Here is a 19,951-nt window from a genome sequence, read left to right on the forward strand (position 1 = left end):
CAGCCCAGTGGACAAACCAATTCCATGCCAGTGTCGTCGACTGAGGTGTCACAGGAGAAATGGAAAATCGTGAACAGTAGATCGACTGTTGGAGAACTCAGTACTCAGGCAATCTCTCCCTCTCCCAATGGTGGGGGAAGAGTTTGCTGCTGGTTCTCGAGTCAAAGAACTCAAAATAAAACCAACATGGCAGACTGTAATATAGTAATCAGCCAGTTGCTTTCTTTTGTTGGTCTCCCCTCTCACTGTGGAAAAGGGGCAACACCTCTCCATCCCTTGTTACGGTGAGTGAAAGAGAGAGGTTCTTTGAGGTTCTCTTGTTTTCATAGATGTCTGCAAAATGCAAGAATTTCAGATTGTATATTGTATACATTCCCTGATATTAAATGGTACCACTGAACCATTGAGATTATGTGAGGAATCTTTCCTGAACACACCTAACAAATTCTGCTCCATCTAAAACTTCTTGCACTGAGGAGATGCCAATCAACATTAGCAAAGTTGAAGTCACCTATGATAACAACCTTTGTTATTTTAGCACCTTTCCAAAATTGCCTAATGATCTGCTCCTCAGTGTCCCTGTTAATGGGTGCTTGATGGAATACTCCCAATAGAGTAATTGCTCCTTCCTGTTTCTGACTTCCATCCACATTGACTCCATGGATGATCCTTCCATGACATCCATCCTTTCTGCAGCTGTGCTTATATCCCTAATTAGCCATACCGCTCCCCCATCCCTTTTATCTCTCTGTCTCTATTGAAGCACCTAAACCAGGAACATCCAACAGCCAACCCTGCCCTTGTGTCAGCCATGTCTCTGTACTGACCACAACATCATAGTTCTATTCATTGATCCATACTCCAAGTTCATTACCCTTGCTCCTGAAACTTCTTACATGAAAGTAAATATATTTCAATCCATACAACTGACTACATTTATGCTCTATTCACTGATGATACTTCATCAGTCTCTCTGCACATTGCCCTACAACTCCTCCATCCTCTGACCGATCACTCTAGTTCAAACTCCCTGCCAACCTGGTATAAACTTAAGTTTAATGGATCTTGCACCCTGTAATTGGACCAAACTTGCTCCATATTCAACTTACTGACAAGGTTACATCAAATTAAAGGCAGCAGAGATTTACGCCAGAGCAATCTTTTCCTCACATTCTCTCATAATCTGCTACACAAGATTTAATTCAGCACACAAAAGTTTCCAAAGGAGGAAAGTTACAAGGTTGACCTAATGCAAGGTCAGAAATAAAAACAGGTCTATGGCTTATTCTACTATATCGATTTGTAAAACATCTGCTAACCTGAAATTTCCTGGTACAATTAATAAGCACAAAAGCAATTCATTAACCCTCCTCTGTGACTAGAATCTTTCATCAAAGCAGCAGTGGGAATGTAGGATTTTCACAGCCAAAATACACTAAATGGCACCACACTGAGCTGGGCAGCTCAGCAATTCCAAATAGCTGCTGCAAGACAACATTCACAATCTTTGACAAACTGCACCATTTCAAATCTAAACACATGAACAGTGCCATTAGCTGCAACAAGTCCATGAAAATTATACCAAAACCCATCCTCCACTGCATAGCATTTACAATACCAATCCAGAAGACCCTAAGACATAGGAGCAGAATGAGGCCATTTGGCCCACCAAGTCTGCTCCATCATTCCATCATCCCTCTCAATGCTATTCTCCTGCCTTCTCAGCATTACCCTTGCCACTTGCTAATCAAGAATCTATCAACCTCCACTTTAAATGTACCCAAGTATTTCGCCCCTCCACATGTGGCAACGAATTCCACAGATTCACCACTCCTCTCCTTTGTTATGAACTTGATTTCCTTCTACTCTGAGACTGTGCCTTCTGATTCTAATCCCTCCCACCAACTACAGGAAACATCCTCTCCATAACTCCATCTAGGCCTTTCAATATTCAGTAAGTTTTAATGAGATATCCTCTTATTCTTCGAAATTCATCCAAAGCCATCAGACACTCCTCCTCCATTAACCCTTTTATTCTTGGGATCATTCTTGTGAGCCTCCTCTGGACCATCACCAATTTCAGCACATCCTTTCTCAGCTATGGGGCCCAAAACTGCTCACAAACTTGGCTTTACGGCAACAAAAACAAATGAAAATTGAGAGTAGATTGCATTAGAAGCATCTACCCATGCACGTTATGTTGAGGTAAATCATAAACAATTGAGCAAAACCATGATTCTGAATATTATACAATGCAATTTTTAATAATACATGAACTATTTTTTATTATTGTGGATTTTACAAGCAATGTGAATTCAACATTGTAAAGATCAATAGTGTAATATCAAGTGATAATTCATCTTCTATTTTTAATTAATTCCCTCAACAAACTAGTCACCCCAGGGATTCATTTGTTACAGGAATTATTGCCTACTGCTATATTCACATAAATTTCTTAGCAGTTCAGTCTCATTACAAATATAGCTTGGGCCACATTATTATTGATATGCCACACAAAATGAGTTCACTTTTACTGCTGCTCTTCATCCATGGAAATCCCTGAAGAAATCTTGGAAGATCAAAGAATTTTATTTGCAAAAATATCAGAACACCTTCAATGCAAATCGCCAGAGAAAGAACTTTTTTTCCAAAAAAATGTCAGACAGCCAACAGTGCAAGGGTTCTCAGGCACCAGAGGCAGTGCAGTAATTAACCCAACTGAGCACAACTTAATGCCCAGAACTACAGAGGGAAAAAACATGTTTTCATTCTGTGAGACACTCCCCTGGAGTGAAGATTTTTCCACTTCTGCCTGTAGCAAAATGAGAACTGAACTCTGCATGCAGCAGACAACGGCTGCAGGATTTTGGAAGAGCACAGAGCAGGGTGGAGGGTAGCCCATACAGGGTTACATGCCTTAGTCATCACAGCCACTAGGACACACAAAATGCTGCAGGAACTCTGCAGGCCAGGCAGCATCTATGGAAAACAGTACCGTTGTAGTGGTGTGCTACACGCAGCGCTAAAATAACGACACGGAATCAGTAAACTGCAATCAAAGATAATTTTATTCGAACTTCACAGCCTTGCTTTAAAGCCTCCCTCATCCCGCCCTCCCCGGGCGTGGATGCTCTAAGGGACACGTACTCACAAACCCCCGCAGGCTTTTTGCCTTTGTTGCGGACCTGGCCTTTGTGCCTGCGCGCTGGCTATTTGTGAGCCGGTTCAAGTGCGCTAGGAAGTGGGTCGCCACACCGTCAACATTTTGGGCTAAGCCCCTTCTGGATTTCCAGAATCTGCAGATATTCTCTTGCTTGCAGTGATGGTTTATTTTGGGGGGGGGTGGGGGAGAGGGGTTTGATTGAGAGGAGTTTGAAGAAAGTCAGGAGGTTAAAAAGTGCTGAGAGGCAATGGAAGTGAGCAATAGAAACAGAAGGATAATCAGTTTTAGTCATGGGAATTAGGAGAGGGTGGGTGGAAATAGTCTGAGAGGCAATGATGAAAAATGATGTGCCACCCAGTGCACATGTATGAATATGTTTGTGTGCAGGTGGCAGTGACCCGGTCTCCAACTGTCAAATCTCAGTCCCACTGGAAGATAAAAATCACTCTGCCCAAACTGTGCAGTCACTGCCTCACAGCAGCCACTCAAAAATCATAAAACTGACAACCAAACTTGTTTCTATCCTCAGAATAAAGTTTAGGACCTGAAACATCAGAAACCTCTTATTTACTCACAACAGAAAAAAGACCAAGTGTCATCCTACACTTGTAGTTCAAAAGCAAAGATTTGTTATCGGGGCTCTAAACATGGCACAGCAGGCAGGAGAAAGCCAACTCAAGGAAAACATCACTCTCTGAAAGACAGACTGGAAGAGGAAATCTCATTTTCACAAGGTGGAGAAATAAGAGATAAATGTGATAATGTGATAAGAGGCCTGAAGATCCAGGCAATCTGTGAGCAGAGGGAGCAGCAAATGTCAGATCATAGAAATAGCCAACAAACACTACACCAGCCAAGAAGCAGATCTCAGTTCCACATTTTCCAAGCACACCTAATACCAGCCCTCACCTTCATGGCATATTCCCAGCACAGCAGCGAAGAGCATAGGCATTCACACTAGATATTTTACACAACTATTAGTAACACATAGTTACTGATGCATCCCTCGGCAACTGCATCCACGACTTCCAAACCGGAAGACCACGATCTGTACAGATTGGGAAAAACATCTCCACTCTGCTGACAACCTGCCTACTGCTCTACTCTCTCTATACTCATGACTATGTGGCTAGGTATAGCTCAAACACCATCTATAAATTTTTGAATGGTACAACCATTGTTGGCAGAATCTCAGATGGAGATGAGTGGGCGTATAGGAGCAAGATATACCAACTAGTGGAGTGGTGCCAAAGCAACGACCTTGCATTCAATGTCAGTAAGAGCAAAGAGCTGATTGCGGACTTCAGAAAGAATAAGTAAGGCGAGGGAACCCACAGCAGTCCTCATAGAGGGATCAGAAGTGGAGAGTGAGCCATTTCAAGTTCTTGAGTGTCATTACCTCCGAGGATCTAACCTGGTCCCAACATATTGATGCGGCTATAAAGAAGGCAAGACAGTGGCTATATTTCATCAGGTGTTTGAGGAGATTTGGTTTGTCACTTAAAACACTCGAAATACAGATGTACCACGAAGAGTACTAACTGGCTGCATCACTGTCTGGTATGGGGGTGGGGGGGGGGGGGGGGGGGAGGGAGGGAGGACAGGTGGAATCCTGCATAGGATCTTAGTAAGCTGCAGAGAGTTATAAAATTAGTCAGCTCCATTGTGGGCACTAACCTCCATAGTGTCCAAGACATCTTCAAGCAGCGGTGCCTCAAAAGAGTGGGCTCCATCATCAAGGACCCTTGACATCCAGGACATGCCTTCTTCTCATTGTTACCATCATACAGGAGATACAGATGCCTGAAAGGCACACACTCAGCAACTTAGGGAACAGTTTCTTCCCTTCTGCCATCCTACTAAATGGGCATTAAACCCGTGGGGGGGGGGGGGGTGGTCCCACCCAGAGCAGGTTTGTGTGCAGGCAGCAGCAGCAACTTGCTCTCCAATTGTTGAATCTCATTCCCATTGGTAGAGAAACTCACTCTGCCCAAACTGTGAGGAGAGACACACACACACACAGAGTGTAATTCCGTTTTTTCTACACGTATCATCTATTGCATTGTATTGCTGCTGCAAAGTTAAATTTCACAACATATGCCAGTGACGTTAAACCTGATTCTGATTCTTCTACTTGTACTTAGTGGCCACACTATTAGGTACAGGAGTGGAACCCGGTGTGGTCTTCATGCTGTGCATTCAAGAGATGCTCATAATGCCCATGACTGTTTTAATAAGTGGTTATTTGAATTATTGCCTCCTTCCCATCAGTTTGAACCAGTCTGGCCACTCTCCTCTGATCTTTCTCATTAACAAGGTGCTTTCACTCAAAGAACTGTTGCTCACTGGATTTTTTTTTATTTTTCACACCATTCTCTGTAAATTCTAGAGGCGTATTATGCATGAAAATCCCAGGAAATTAGCACTTCCTGAAATACTCAAAACAGGCTGTCTGGCACCAATCATTGACCCCAATTTCTTCCTCTTTCTGATGTTTGGTCTAAACAACTGAACCGGTTGGCCATGTCTGCATGCTTTTATGCACTGACCTGCCACCACATAATTGGCTGATTAGATAACAAGCAGATGTACAGATGCACCTAATAAAGTGGCCACTCAATGTATACTAATCCATTTTAGTGCCCTCATTGCAGGGAACATGCCCTTTATGCCAATCTAAAAGTACAAGGGTATTCCAACACTTTCTTGCCATGTGCCCTGCAAGTTAAAGAAAGGATCTGAAAAATCAGAATGTGAATCACAGGTTCTGAACTGTTCTTCTATCTATGATATAATGATTGGCTCAGTCGAGCGTTCATTCAAATATGAACCCCAGGGCAAAAACCAACTATAACGCCACGTATTGTCAATGAAATTTCAGCTAAATTCTTTGAAGGTAGCTGAAGGGTCTAATAAGAATAAATATCTACTCTGTTTTTATGTGGAAGTCAATTGCGCTAAATAGGATAGATTCAGAATAGATCAAACAGCCTGAAATTGAGCAGTTATCATTTACAACAGAACTCCAATGATGATACTCCACAATGAGATAGATAGATAGATACTTTATTCATCCCCATGGGGAAATTCAACTTTTTTCCAATGTCCCATACACTTGTTGTAAAACACCAGTGGGAACTTCTTTACGCAGAAAGTGGTAGCTGTGTGGAACGAGCTTCCAGTAGAAGTGGTAGAGGCAGGTTCGATATTGTCATTTTTTTAAAAATTGGATAGGTATATGGACAGGAAAGGAACGGAGGGTTATGGGCTGAGTGCAGGTCAGTGGGACTAGGTGAGAGTAAGCATTCGGCACGGACTGGAAGGGCTGAGATGGCCTGTTTCCGTGCTGTAATTGTTATATGGTTAATCTCCACTTAAATTATCTGATATATCTCCCAGTCTGTCTTTGGGCATCAGTGAGAAAGAAGGAAGGCTAGTTTAGTGAATTCACTATCAAGCTGATCTCTTATCAATTACACATGCTTTTGAAGTGAAAACTTCAGTTTATCTCAACAACGTAAACAGATATTTTCCGATTATTTGATCAACAGTTAATTTATTTTGGAAACACTTTATCACAAAGACAGCAGCACAACATTTTGAAAGCTTTTACTTTCAAATAACTTCTTACATGAAAATGATTCACTGAAAATAAACAAAAATACAAGGAAATAAGTGACGAGTATTTAGAGATGATTGTGTGGTGCTTTCTTAATAGAGCTGTTAGGACAATTAACAGTTTTATAATGATGGAGTACCTTAGGTTATTCATCAAGAGGAGTGGTTATTTTGTGCATCACAGGAATCGTGTGGAAAACGAACTTAAGATACAAACCAGGTCAAATATTAGCATTTTTTCTTGAGGTTAGTAGTAGACAAAACTACATTCCTCTTCAGAAAGCCTTTATTCTTGCTGATAGTAAAGTACTGTTCTGATCACGGGTCCAGCAAATTAAGGCTCAGTATGCATTTTTGTGTATCCATCACCAATCCACAGAAGCCAATGGTACAGGTGCCAAGGTGGCGTAGCATTTAGGATGACACTATTACTGAGTTCAATTCTTGTATTGTGTATGTTGCGTTTTCTCCCACAGTGCAAACTGCAGTAGGTTAACTGAAGAGAGAGGAGCCATAAGGCCACTGGAAAGGTACCGTGTAATAAACAGAGGTCTTTCATCTTTAACACGCACACTAGGAAGGGGTCAAAGAGCAAATGTTTGACCCATCTGATAAGAAAGCAACAGGACTCAACGGTGCACAAAAATGAACAATGCCTTCTATGGGCATTATTATCCATTCTTCAAGCTACAAGATGTGCCAGTATTCATCAAGCATCGAAGTAGCTGTGGCCGGGAGAAACAGAAAGCCCACCAAAAGCTTTTTCAAAGTTTACAATAATGTTTTCTGGCAGCATAAGAGGTTGCCAAATAAATATCACAGACATTGTATAGTGAAACTATCCAACTACCTTTGAACACATTTCCCTCCAGAAATTCTTCCAGTGCATGTGTCACTTAGTGTCTGGGTTTAAAACACCAAAATAATCAATCAGGATAGTCTGCATCATTAATAGATATAACATCCAGAATATCCTTTGGTTCATCTATCCTCTTTTCTTAATTTGTCCTCAAAAGGACATCTTCGCATTTATCATCTCTTTGCTTTTCAAGTATTTATCTATTAATCCCTTAAGCATTGTCTGTCTTAGGAGTAAACTGTACAACATTCTAGAATATTGCAATTAAAGGATTTTGGCTGCACACTTGACAGTATTTCCTGATTTCATTATCTTAATTTGCCCTCAGAGATTTGTAACGAAGAATTATGACCCATTCTTCATCTGAGCATGATCCAAATGGGATCGAAAGCTCAAATGCTAAATTCCAGTTGAAGGTATTGAATTTCTTCCTGAAAATCCTGGTCACTTGCCCATTCCTGAATTATGTGGGACAAACCCAAATTTAAATGCCAATAAAATATTAAACCACTTCAAGTATTCATATGCATATATCAAATTCGTGCCATTCTTATTGAATGCAGGATGCTCGGTAACTAAAGGTGGCAAGGCAGGATGGTCAACATGGTGAGATGTCTGATGGGAATGCTATATGAGAAATGGAATTGGTGTTCGATGATCAGTTTCAATGCAAAGGGCCGGTCTCTGCTAACTAACTCACAATTTGTTGCAATAATCAGAAAGAAAAGGAAAAGCAAATAGGAAAGGAGTTGAGAGGGAAGGAAGGAGTGATAAGAAGTTGGATATGAGAAAGAGGGTGTGGGTAAGATCATGCTTTAGTTTGTATGGCTTCAGTGCATGAACACAAGGTCTTCTCCTAAGTTTGGTCCCTAATCACCCTGGACCGTCTTACTCTTCATGGTTAATAGTCCAGGACTAATTATCATTCACCCATACATGAATACAGCAAAGTAAAACAGCACTATTCTGGGGTCAAGGTGCAACACACAGTACCAAAAGTCACCCACAGCACAAAACACATATAGCACATATCAATCACATACAAGCTATCAGTAAAATACACACAAAAAAGTCCGAAGAACCTACGTCAATAAATGTTGCAGAATACAATATGCCCCTTTCCTTGACGGATGTAAACAGGTGACATCATGGCTTGAGGCCTAGTCCTTGCTATGAACAAAGCCACGCTGCTCCCCACCATCAGACAATAAATCAGTGAATTGGCAAGATAGCACCAGTGATCATCGGTGACATTCTGTGGCATGCAGCAAATTGTTCCAAAAGTTCTTTTAAGTATACCTCTTTTGAATTACTTTCACTGCAAACAGCAGCATGCAACTTCCCCCTAAGCAATGTACTTATCAATTAAGTCAGTGATCTTCAGATCTCATGATCAACTGGAAGATCTGACAGACCAGACAAGTACAGCATGTTTAAGAAGGGTCATCACCTTAACCAAAAGCAGGGCAGGGGAGGGGTGTGGACTCCAAGCCAGTCTGAAACACAGGAAGGAGAACTTCTCTACGCGGCATCTTGTTGGCAAATGGGCAATAACTGAAGGACAAATTAAGGATCTGAAAACAAAACTGCTGTATCAGAGGCAACTGATAGACCACTCTATTCTATGCTTGATTGAAACGTGGATTACTCCAGGCATAGAGGGACCATCGCAAACTCCCACATCTCCCGATGATCTTACCATCTCAGTCTCTCAAGGCAAAGTAGCTGCCTTCAGGAAGGTGAACCATGAAAAGCAAACAGACTGGACAGGGTACATGACCACGTACTAAAGAACCGTGTTGATCAACAAGCTGATTTGTTCACCGATATCTTTTATCTCTTGCTTTGGCAGTCTGAGGTACCCACCTGCTTGAAGCAGGCTTCAATTATACCGGTGCCCAAGAAGAGTGTGGTGACCAGTCTCAATGACCATCACCCAATTGCACTTACAACCACAGTTATTAACTGTTTTCAGAGATTGGTGAAGGAACAATTCAACTTCCTGCCTGAGAGGGTACTTGGATCCGCTCCACTTTGCCTACACATCAGATCCCATTTCACTGGCTCTTCACTCAACCCTGGAACATCTTGACAGCAAAGGTGTATACATCAGGATGCTCTGAATTGACTACACCTCAGCATTCAATACCATCATTTCCTCAAAACTAATCATAAGGTCCAAGACCATGGCCTCAATACCTCTTAGTGCAATTAGATTCTTGATTTCCTCACTTACAGACCCCAGTCAGTTTGGAGTGGCAACATCTCTTTAACGATCTTCATCAGCAAATGTGCACCACAAGGCTGTGTGCTTAGTCCCCTGCTTTACTCATTTTACACATGACTGTGGCTAAGCACAGCTCCAATACCACATTCAATTTTGTTGATGACACCATTGTCATGGGCGGAATCAATGGTGGTGATGAATCACAAACAGGAAGGAGATTGAAAATCTGGTCGAGTGGTGTCATGACAACAACCTTTTGCTCAATGTCAGCAAGACCAAGGAACTGGTTATTGGCTTCAGGAGAGGGAAAATAGAGGTCCATGAGCCAGGCTTCATTGGAGGATCAGAGGTGGAGAGGGTTAGCAACTTTAAAATCCTAGGTGTTACAATTTCAAAGACATGTTCTGGGCCCAGCGTGCAAGTGCAATTACAAAGAAAGCACAGCAGTGCCTCTACTTCCTTAGGAGATTGCGGAGATTAGGCATGACATCTAAAACTTTAACAAGTTTCTATATATATGTTGTGGATGTTATATTGACTGTCTGCATACAGCCTGGTACAAGGCACCAATGCCCTTTTGAGCGGAAAGTTCTCCAAAATTTCATGGATATAGCCCGGTCCATCACAGGTAAAGCCCTCCCCACCATTGAGCACATCGACTTGAAATGCTGATATTGGAAAGCAGCATTCATCATCATGGTTCCCCACTGCCAAGGACATGCTCTTTTCTTGCTACTGCCATCAGTAAGAAGGCACAAAACCCTCAGTACTTAAACCACCATAATCAGGAACAGTTTTCAACCCTTCAATCATCAGGCTCTTGAACAAAAGGGGATAACTTCAGTCAACTTCACTGGCTCCATCATTAAAATGGTCCTACAACCAATGGACTCACTTTCAAGGCCTTTTCATCTCATGTTCTTGATATTTATTGCTATTTATTTACATTTGCTTTTGCACAATTTCTCTTCTATACTCCAGTTGAACAAACTAGTTGGGCGGTCTTTCATCGATTCTGTTATAGTTACTATTCTATAGATTTGTTGAGTATCCCCTCAAGAAAATGAACCACTGGGCTGCATAAGGTGAATCACCAACCCCTGCTATTTTTGTGTCATCTTTCTCTTTGTACTCTTCTTGGGCATTATAAATGTGTCTGTCAGTGAATTCACTTGGACTGACAGTTGCTCAATTGCTCCACTATAAACTTGAGAGAGCTAAGTCTTGATTCAAGAGTACTTCTGGTAAGATGGTGGTGCCTTTGTTTGCAGTGGTTTCTACACGGTCAACCAAAGGTGGTGATGTTTTTAAACACAAGACCATGCTGAATATTAAGAACTTAGTACTGCAGGTCTACCCCATCAGTGAGTTGCTCATTGGCAGCGAAACTAAATGAGCTGGATTTGGTGCAGATTATGCTGCTGTCCGTGTCAGAAAGGCATGGGAGGCATTGTTGCGTGAAGGAGCTATGCAGTGAGCGATCGTTTTGGGTCACTTTTCTTGTAATTGCATGTCCTCATTGGATTTTGTTGCTGTGGAATGCTAGAAGTCCAATGAAAAGTTGAAAGTAAATTTTGTACATGGTGAAGAAGATTCTGAATGTGGGCAAGGAATGGCAATCAGAAACAGATTTAATATCATTGATATAGGTGTAAATTTTGTTGTTTTGTTGTAATACATAATAACAAAAATGAAAAATTATAAGAAACATAAAAGGTTAAATAAAGTAATGCAAAGAGAGAACAAAAAAATGGATTTCAATCCAGTTAGGTATGAGGTGTTGCACTCCAGGAGGTCAGAATCAGAATCAGGTTAAATCTCACTAACAACAACCAGAAAATTTGTTGTTTTGTGGCACTAGTACAAATCACAGTTGGACTTATTTACTCTAGGGGGTGTTGTGGACCACAGGGACCGAGAAGTACAAGTACATAATTCACTAGAAGTGGTATCATAGGTAGACAGGGTGGTGAAGAATGCATTTGGCACACTGGCCTTCATCAATCAGAGAACCAAGCTGACTCACGAGGCAGATACCTTAGGAACATTTAAGAAACCCTTAGATAGGCACATGGATGACAGAAAACTTGAGGGCTACATAGAGTTAGATTGATCTTGGAATAGGTTAAAAGGTCAGTACAACATCATGGGCCTATATTGTGCTGTGGTATTCTATGTTCTAAAACAGGCTGTGATCCAACCAGTCAGAATGCTCTCCACCACACCTGATAAAAATGTGTAAGTCTTTGGTGTCTCAAATTCCTAACAGAGTATAGACTCTGCCATGCCTTCTTCGCGACTGGACCCACGATAGACCGCTGAGATGTTGATACCAAGGAACTTGAAGCTGCACACTGTTTCCAAAATTGATCCCTCAATGAGGACTGGAGTGTGTTCTCCCGACTTCCCCTTCATGAAATCCACAATTAATTCCTCAGATTCACTTCAGAATCAGAAGGCGGCTTATATCACCAGCATATGTCATGAGATTTGTCGTCTTTGGAGCAGCAGTACATAATACAGAAAAACTGAATTACAATTATATATACATGAAATAGTTAATTAATTAGCTGTTGAAGAAGAAGAAGAATAGCCTTTAACTCGGCAGTGGAGTTATCGGGGTACCTTCATGACAACCTATCCATAGCAAGCTATTCTTGTTTTACGAGGCCGAGTTGCTAGCTCAACACTCAACACGACTTGGATTCGAACTCGGGAACCTTCGCTCCAGAGTCCGGCACTGATATTATTGCACCATCAAGCGGGACAATTAATTATTTGAAAAATAGACATAAAAAGTAATGAGGTGGTACTCATGGGCTCAATGTCTATTCAGAAATTGGATGGCAGAGGGGAAGAAACTGTTCCTGAATCGTTGAGTGTGTGCTTTCAAGCTTCTCTACTTCCTTCCTCCTGTTAGCAATGAGAACAAGGTATGACCTGGATTATAGGGGTCCTCAATGATGGATGACATCTTTTTGAGGCATCACACGTTGGTCCAGGATACTATGAAAGCTAGTGCCCATGAAGGAGCTGACGAAGTTTAGAACTCTCTGCAGCTGATTTCAATCCTGTGCAGTAACACTACCCACCCCCGTGCCCGATGGTGATGCAGCCAGTTAGAATGCTCTCCACAGTACACGTGTAGAAATTTGGGAGTGTCTTTGGTGACATGCCAAATCTCCTCAAACTCCTCATTAAATACAACTGCTGTTCTGCCTTCTTTGTAGCTGCATTCTTTGTATGTACAAATGCAAAGACTTACACAGAGTGAGGGGTTTGTTGTGACACCACTCGACCTGCTGATCTTTCTCACTCCTGCAAACCCCCTCACAGTCTGAGATTTTACCCACAATGGTGTCATCAGCACATCCATAAATGGTGTTTGAGCTATGTTTAGCAACATTATCATGTGTGAGAGAGTAGAGCAGCGGGCCAAGTACGCACCTTGAAGCATGCCTATAGGGTGTATGCTTAACCCATTGCTCTGTATCTGTCTACAACATTCACAAGACATTTGGATAAGTTCATGGGTAGGAAATGTTTAAAAGGATAGGGGCCAAAAAGCAGGTCTCAACAGGCAAATATCTTAGTCAGCATCATCGATTTGGGCTCAAAGGCCTGTTTCTATGCTGTATTACTCTATGTGATAAAACAAATACAATTTCCTATATTGAATAAACAAAATATATACATATACTACAAAACAGACAACTACTTATATAGGGAAAACTAAAATGCTATAAATGCTGCCAATTTGAAAGGTTAACATGCAGGATTAGGAGAAGTCATTATCTAAAAGGTTAACTGTTTCTCTCACCATGGATCTCGCCTGACCTTGGTAATTCCCGTATGTTCTATTGTTCTCTCACATTTATGGAATTTGTCCATTCCATCCCTCCCCCTCACCCTCTCTTTCTCATCATATTCTGAAAGCACATTACCACCAGGCTCAAGGACAGCTTCTACCTCACAGTTATGAATATTAAATGGTTCCCTAATGCAAGATGGATCTTAGTCTCAAAATCTACTGTTTTATGATCTTGCACCATATTGGATACCTGCACTGCACTTTCTCTGCAGCTTTTATACTTGATTCTACATTGCACTGTTTTACCTTGTTCTCCTTTACTGCACTATGTCATGATTTGATCTGTACAACCAGCATGCAAGATGAGCTTTTCACTGTATATTGGCATATGTGACAATAATAAACCAATAATTATCAATTGGTCTGCAATGGATTGTGGAATGCAGTGCTTCTGTTGATGACCAACTACACCTCCAAATATTCAAGATTTCATTTGCCAAACCATTTTTTTGTTGGAGAATATTTTTAAAAGATGACAAAGGACTGTGCAGTGTTTCTTCCTACTAATATTCCAAGCTTGTAGTTATAATAATGGCATTCCCCATACCAATGCCAGTTGTGGGTGATCTTATGTCAACGGATTTCGAAACCAAATGGCAGGAGACTAAAACGACATTGTTCTGTGTAATGTTTATGTCAAATCAACCTTCAATACTTACACAATCAATATTATATGTTGACATAAAAAGCACAAGAAAGTTATCATGACAGGGAGTGATGCACACCTGTGTTGTTATCATTTCTTACTGTGAAGTTCTGATGATTCATGACTTTTATTTACAAGTCTTCTCCATTTAACCATGATTCAAGTTTTTAAAGAACACTTCATTACACAAACTACACATAGCATAAGATACAGTAAAACCTTAACTTTCAACAGATTCCTCTAGCTGCGAATGACAAAATAGGTTGGAAGTTCACCAACGCCCTCCCAGTAACAATGCAATAAATTGAGAAAATCCTGCTTACTGTGACAAGCTGAAACACACAAATTTAAACTTAAAAGCCATAACTCAAGGTTGCCAAATGGAAGAACATGAATGTTCAAGTAATTTCCTAATTGAAGTATCATTCATCCAGTCTACGAGATTGCAGCTGGTTTTCACAGAACTGTGTTTAAATGACACCATATTTGTTCCCTACCCTTTGTGACTGTGAACAATAGCTTTGTTACATTAACATTCACCAAACTGGAGTGAACATATTGAATAAATACATTAATAAATGGTGTCAACCAGTCCTGATGCAGGGCTTCAACCAGAACAATTCCTCACCCCAAACCCCAACAGATACTGCTCCACCTGCTGATCTTACTCAACATTTTGGGGGGTTTTTTGCTTAGCAGTGTCAATATTTTAATTATTAAATTTACTTGATTTTTATCAAAAAATGCCCCCTCTTAAACATTTTCTCTTCTTTTGGTGGTCTCAAACAACTAACTTCCATTCACGACACAAACAATGGCCCTAGAAAGCAAGTGTGATTTAATGCTCCATTTTGGCCTTTTTATCTCCTCTCCACAACACCAGTGTAGGTATCAGCTGCTCTAAAAGCCTGAGGACAGAAATAACTGACATGTTCACAATAGGACAGCAGCTGACTTAAAAGCATAAACTTTCAATGTTTAATTAAATCAATGCTTAGTGTAAAGATGTAACTGTGTTCCTTTATATAGATAAATATCTTTCAAAACATTGGTCTGAAAATGTATATTAAAAAAAATCAAACTTATGTTACATGCACTGCCAGCAGCACCTAGGTAGCTCTTCTATCAAGTCTGAATGAATATTATTGCTCCAAAAAGATCAACTTTTGAAAAACACAAAAATGTACTATACTGACAAGTGGAAATCTGCAGATGCTGGAAATTCAAGCAACACATACAAAATGCTGGTGGAACACAGCAGGCCAGGCAGCATCTATAGGGAGAAGCACTGTCGACGTTTCAGGCCAAGACCCTTGAGTCCTGACAAAGGGTCTCGTCCCAAAACATCAACAGTGCTTCTCCTTATAGATGCTGCCTGGCCTGCTGTGTTCCACCAGCATTTTGTGCAAATACTGACAACTTCTGATTTCAATTCAAATTTTGAACTTTTATGGAATATCAACTTCTCAGTATATACATAAACAGGAAAGTTATCTTCCTTCTTACTGTAGATAGACAAACTTTTTTTCTTTCAGAAAAATATATTTTTGTAAGAACACTGTTCTTTGCTGGTAATCAAGTCATGTCTGATCACATCACAAGAATGTGATCAAAAACATCAAGGGAATAAGCAGTTTAAATTTTAGCAATTCATAAGCTCAAAGTGCAAAGTTCATGCCACAATGAAATTTCTAATGTACAAAAACATATTCACGCTCAGTACATACTGCACTAATTATTCTGCAAATGTGTTCCTATCCCCACAAAGTGAACACAATTCCGATTACAGTAAAGGCAAAACAGAAACATATGATTTCTGTTCCTTTAATAACTGACTCCAAGTGATAGAAGCAGCTATGGAGTAAAAATCCAATTTCCATTTCTCCACATAGCTGTATAACAAGCAATTACCTTCAGCAGATACAATTCTTGTGTTTGCTTGAACTCAAGCAACGTGCTTCAAAAAGACATTTAAAACTTAATTCAATAGCCCTGGAGAATTTTAGGGCCAGAAAAAAAATAAATGATACCAGATAAGAACATACCTTTTTCTTTTTGCTCAGATTAACATAAAGGCTGGGAGGAAGGAAATTCTTCATGAATATGATCCATGTATTACCCATAATTGGACTATCCCAGTCATCTTTGGCTCCCATCCAATACTGAAATATTTGTTGGTCTCAAGGTGTTGGAAATAAATAGCCTGCCAGCTTCAAGGTTATGAAGTAATACTAAAGGTTACTAGCTATGTTGGAAATTACTGTGGATTGATCTGCAGCAATATTACAGCAACAGCATAGATCCTGCTTAATGACTGAGAAAACTGGGGATTTATATATGTTTTTGACAGATTTATATATGCTTATTTTTGACCAAAGTGAAAAATAACAATATTCATAGCAGAGAGCTTTCAGTAGCATCAATGTTTTGAGACAAGGCCAGACTTGGAACATAAAACTTTTGCTTCAAGAGTGGAAGAAAATCCTTTTCAACACCATTCCCTAATTATTTAGATAATGTGTGCATGAAATAGAATTTAAAAACTTACATACAATAGACCAATACATATTGCATGTGCCTTGCTGTCAAAAACACCAAGCTTTCCATGGTACCTTAAATGAAAGACCAAAAATTGCTGGCAATGTGAGCAACACACACAAAATGATGGAAGAACTCAACAAGTCAGACAGCATCTATGGAAAGGTTTAAAGTACAGTCGATATTTTTCATCAGGTTTTACTGACTTTTTCTCCCTCCACAGATCCTATCCAACTTGCTAAATATTTACTGCACTTCTGCCTGCCTGCATTGGTGCCCCTATTTACAGGCTCATTGATTCTGAAGCTGCTTAAAGAAAGCAAGGACTTAATCCACAATTTTGTTGCTCTTTCTCACAAACCACTAATTATGTTAGGCAAGGCTGCATTTAAAATAAATTTGTTTTTTCCCCTGAAGTAATGCTCAGCTTTGGTCAGGGTAAGCTGAATAATGAAGTTGCACTCCCTCAGATTCTTGCCAACCATTAAAGTCCTAGTGACCAGCATGTCTACCTCAGAATCACTGTTACTACATCGGGGGCTCAGTCGGCAAAGCAGCGACTGCTACAATAACACCAACCAGTCACCTATCCTCCCAACTGTCATTAGCAGCTGTCAACGCAAACACAGAACAAGCTTCCATTAAATAGAAATGAAGCAAAATTTAAAAAATCACACAATGAAGAATAATCCACTTTATTCCTCATACTTCCTGACAATTGTCATATTCACTGTATCAAGCTTTACGCTGTACATGTTCAGCATACATCTGAAGCAAATATTGGTGCTATGACCAATGAAGTTCACCTGTAGCATCAAATCCTTTAAACTTAATGAAATGGCTTCATTTAGAACTGCTACCAATGGAATTTGATTCTCAATGATTTAACCAAGGTTTGCATTTTTCGAACAAAACCTCTTCCACAACCACAAATCACTTTACATCCTATTAATTATTTATTGAGAAATCACAAACTGCAGATGCTGGAAATCAAAAAGGAAAACTAAAAATGCTGGAAACACTCAGGTAAACAGCATCAAATGCAAAGAGAAACAGGGTTAATAAATGTCAACTTTCTCTTTCCACAGATGCCATCTGACGTGTTGAATGTTATCAGGATTTCCTGTTTTTATAACTACCTATTGATATATATTCACTTATCTGAAGCAGGCAGGCCCCACTAGTGTTTTACACAATGCACCCGGTAAGTCTCCTCCTTCCCTTCCACCTCAATTTGCAACTTGTCTACTCACCTGATCCATTTGTTACATGGGCACCTTGACTGTAAGTTTGACATATAGTGCAACTCTTCCAGGATAACAACTTCACATTCCGTATACTCATCTTTCAGCTCCACTCAAATTAAAACAAGCAGAGGAAACGGAAACAGAACGCTGCCTGATGCAAGCTGGGAGATGGAAACTAACACTCTTTTATGAGAATAACTGCACAGAACAATAACCACAATCTCAACCACAATCAGCACCTATTTCAGTAAGAGCTTTGCAGAAGCTGTGGTACTGAATGGGTGCTAAAAGCTCCAACAGTGACAACATGCGCGGTTTAAACATTCTTCAAGTCATAGGTTGCCCAGTGCTCATTTCCTCATATCTACAGGTGACAAATTTTTCCCACAATTTTATTTCTGTACAAACACCTTAAAAAAAACTTTTGGCTGCATCTACTCACCCTAGACCAATTGGTGAACCCTTTCCATCAATGGCAATTGCCAAATCTTAATTCTAAATTCATGTATATTCTTATTGTGGGCCTGCCAGCCAAGTAGCAATACCAAGAGTTTACTTCAAGATGCCAGACACAAATAGCACTCCTACAGAGACCCACTCAGTGTTCTCGCAAAATGCCGTAGTTAGGGTAATGGAATTTATAAATTGCTGCCAAAAAAATTGAGAAACCGAATAAACATTCACTCTTAGGGAACCGATGTGAGACCATAAGGCTGTAGAAAAAATAACAAAATATGAAAAAAACAATCATTGTCACTTTCTATCACTTCACCAAAAAATCACCGTGCAGACAATTATCTAGGAACATAACCCCTCTGTAACACTGGGTGCCCTTTACTCTGTTGAAGATGGTCCATAAATACAGTGTAGACACAACAGACTACAGACGATGGAATTTGGAACAACCTGCAAAATACTGGAGAAACTCCGGAAATCTGAAGGAAACAACAAATGTTCACTTCACAGGAAGCCACAATGATTAACATTCATAAAGAGAGACACATGTTTTGGGACTCCGAGAACAAAGTAACACTGAGACTGATTGCCTCATAGCTTGATAGGTCACAATGTTCAAGAATCAGGTGTTTATATGTTATCTTTGCAATTAACAGCTTAAATAAAGGCATGTGGACCTTTCACTACCTGCCAGTGGTGTGTTTCTAACTGCAAATTTGGCACATTAGAAGGGAAAGATTACTGCTACCTAGTAAACTATGAGGCAGATTTGAAATCTTGGCTTCAAGTGCCTTTCTTCAAAGACCCAAAACCTGTGTTATGATTTAGGAAGTGAATATCAGTCTTCATTGAAAACTGTTGTCCCAGACATGGTACTATGTTTACCAAGGTTTCACTGTGGAAGAGTATAGTGCATCAGGGATACAATGACAGTAATCCCTTGCCAAGTGGGATTGCAAACCCCTTTCACTCATTCTCTTTTGTAAACAGGTTAACAAACACATATAATTCAGACCAAAAATATGTACACCCAAGTGTTATCCAATACTCCAGCTACATAACTGAACCTGTAGTAATCATGGCACTGTAAAAGAGACAACACGCATTGAACTAATTCCCATTTGGCCCGTTGATAAGCTCAACTCCTGCAGCAAAACTAATAAATGGACTGGAGTGTTGGTACAGCTGTTCACTGGGCTTGTAATTGGTTGCACTTGTTCACAAGCCTGAGGAACCTCAAGGGATAATGTTTTGAAATCTGTTGAGATCCAGCAGTCAAATATGGTTAGCTTTTCTGAGATAAACTGCTTACATTCATGAATATTT

The 19,951-nt window shown here is 40.3% G+C and overlaps 1 protein-coding gene across 4 annotated transcripts in view; it reads right to left on the reverse strand.

Annotated features, from left to right (window-relative positions):
- Positions 1–19,951, reverse strand: part of LOC140730544 (utrophin-like) — a 460,763-nt gene that overhangs the window by 403,554 nt on the left and 37,258 nt on the right. For 3 of the 4 annotated variants that reach the window (XM_073051153.1, XM_073051152.1, XM_073051150.1), the window contains exon 1: positions 18,176–18,284. The exons of the other annotated variant lie outside the window; for it this stretch is intronic. In XM_073051153.1, the coding sequence (XP_072907254.1) occupies positions 18,176–18,266 (91 nt within the window). In that variant the 5' untranslated portion in view covers positions 18,267–18,284. Of the gene's footprint in view, positions 1–18,175; positions 18,285–19,951 lie in introns of those variants that run through there. 4 annotated transcript variants of the gene reach the window in all.

This window comes from Hemitrygon akajei, chromosome 7, assembly GCF_048418815.1.
Source record: "Hemitrygon akajei chromosome 7, sHemAka1.3, whole genome shotgun sequence".
Taxonomy (NCBI): domain Eukaryota; kingdom Metazoa; phylum Chordata; class Chondrichthyes; order Myliobatiformes; family Dasyatidae; genus Hemitrygon; species Hemitrygon akajei.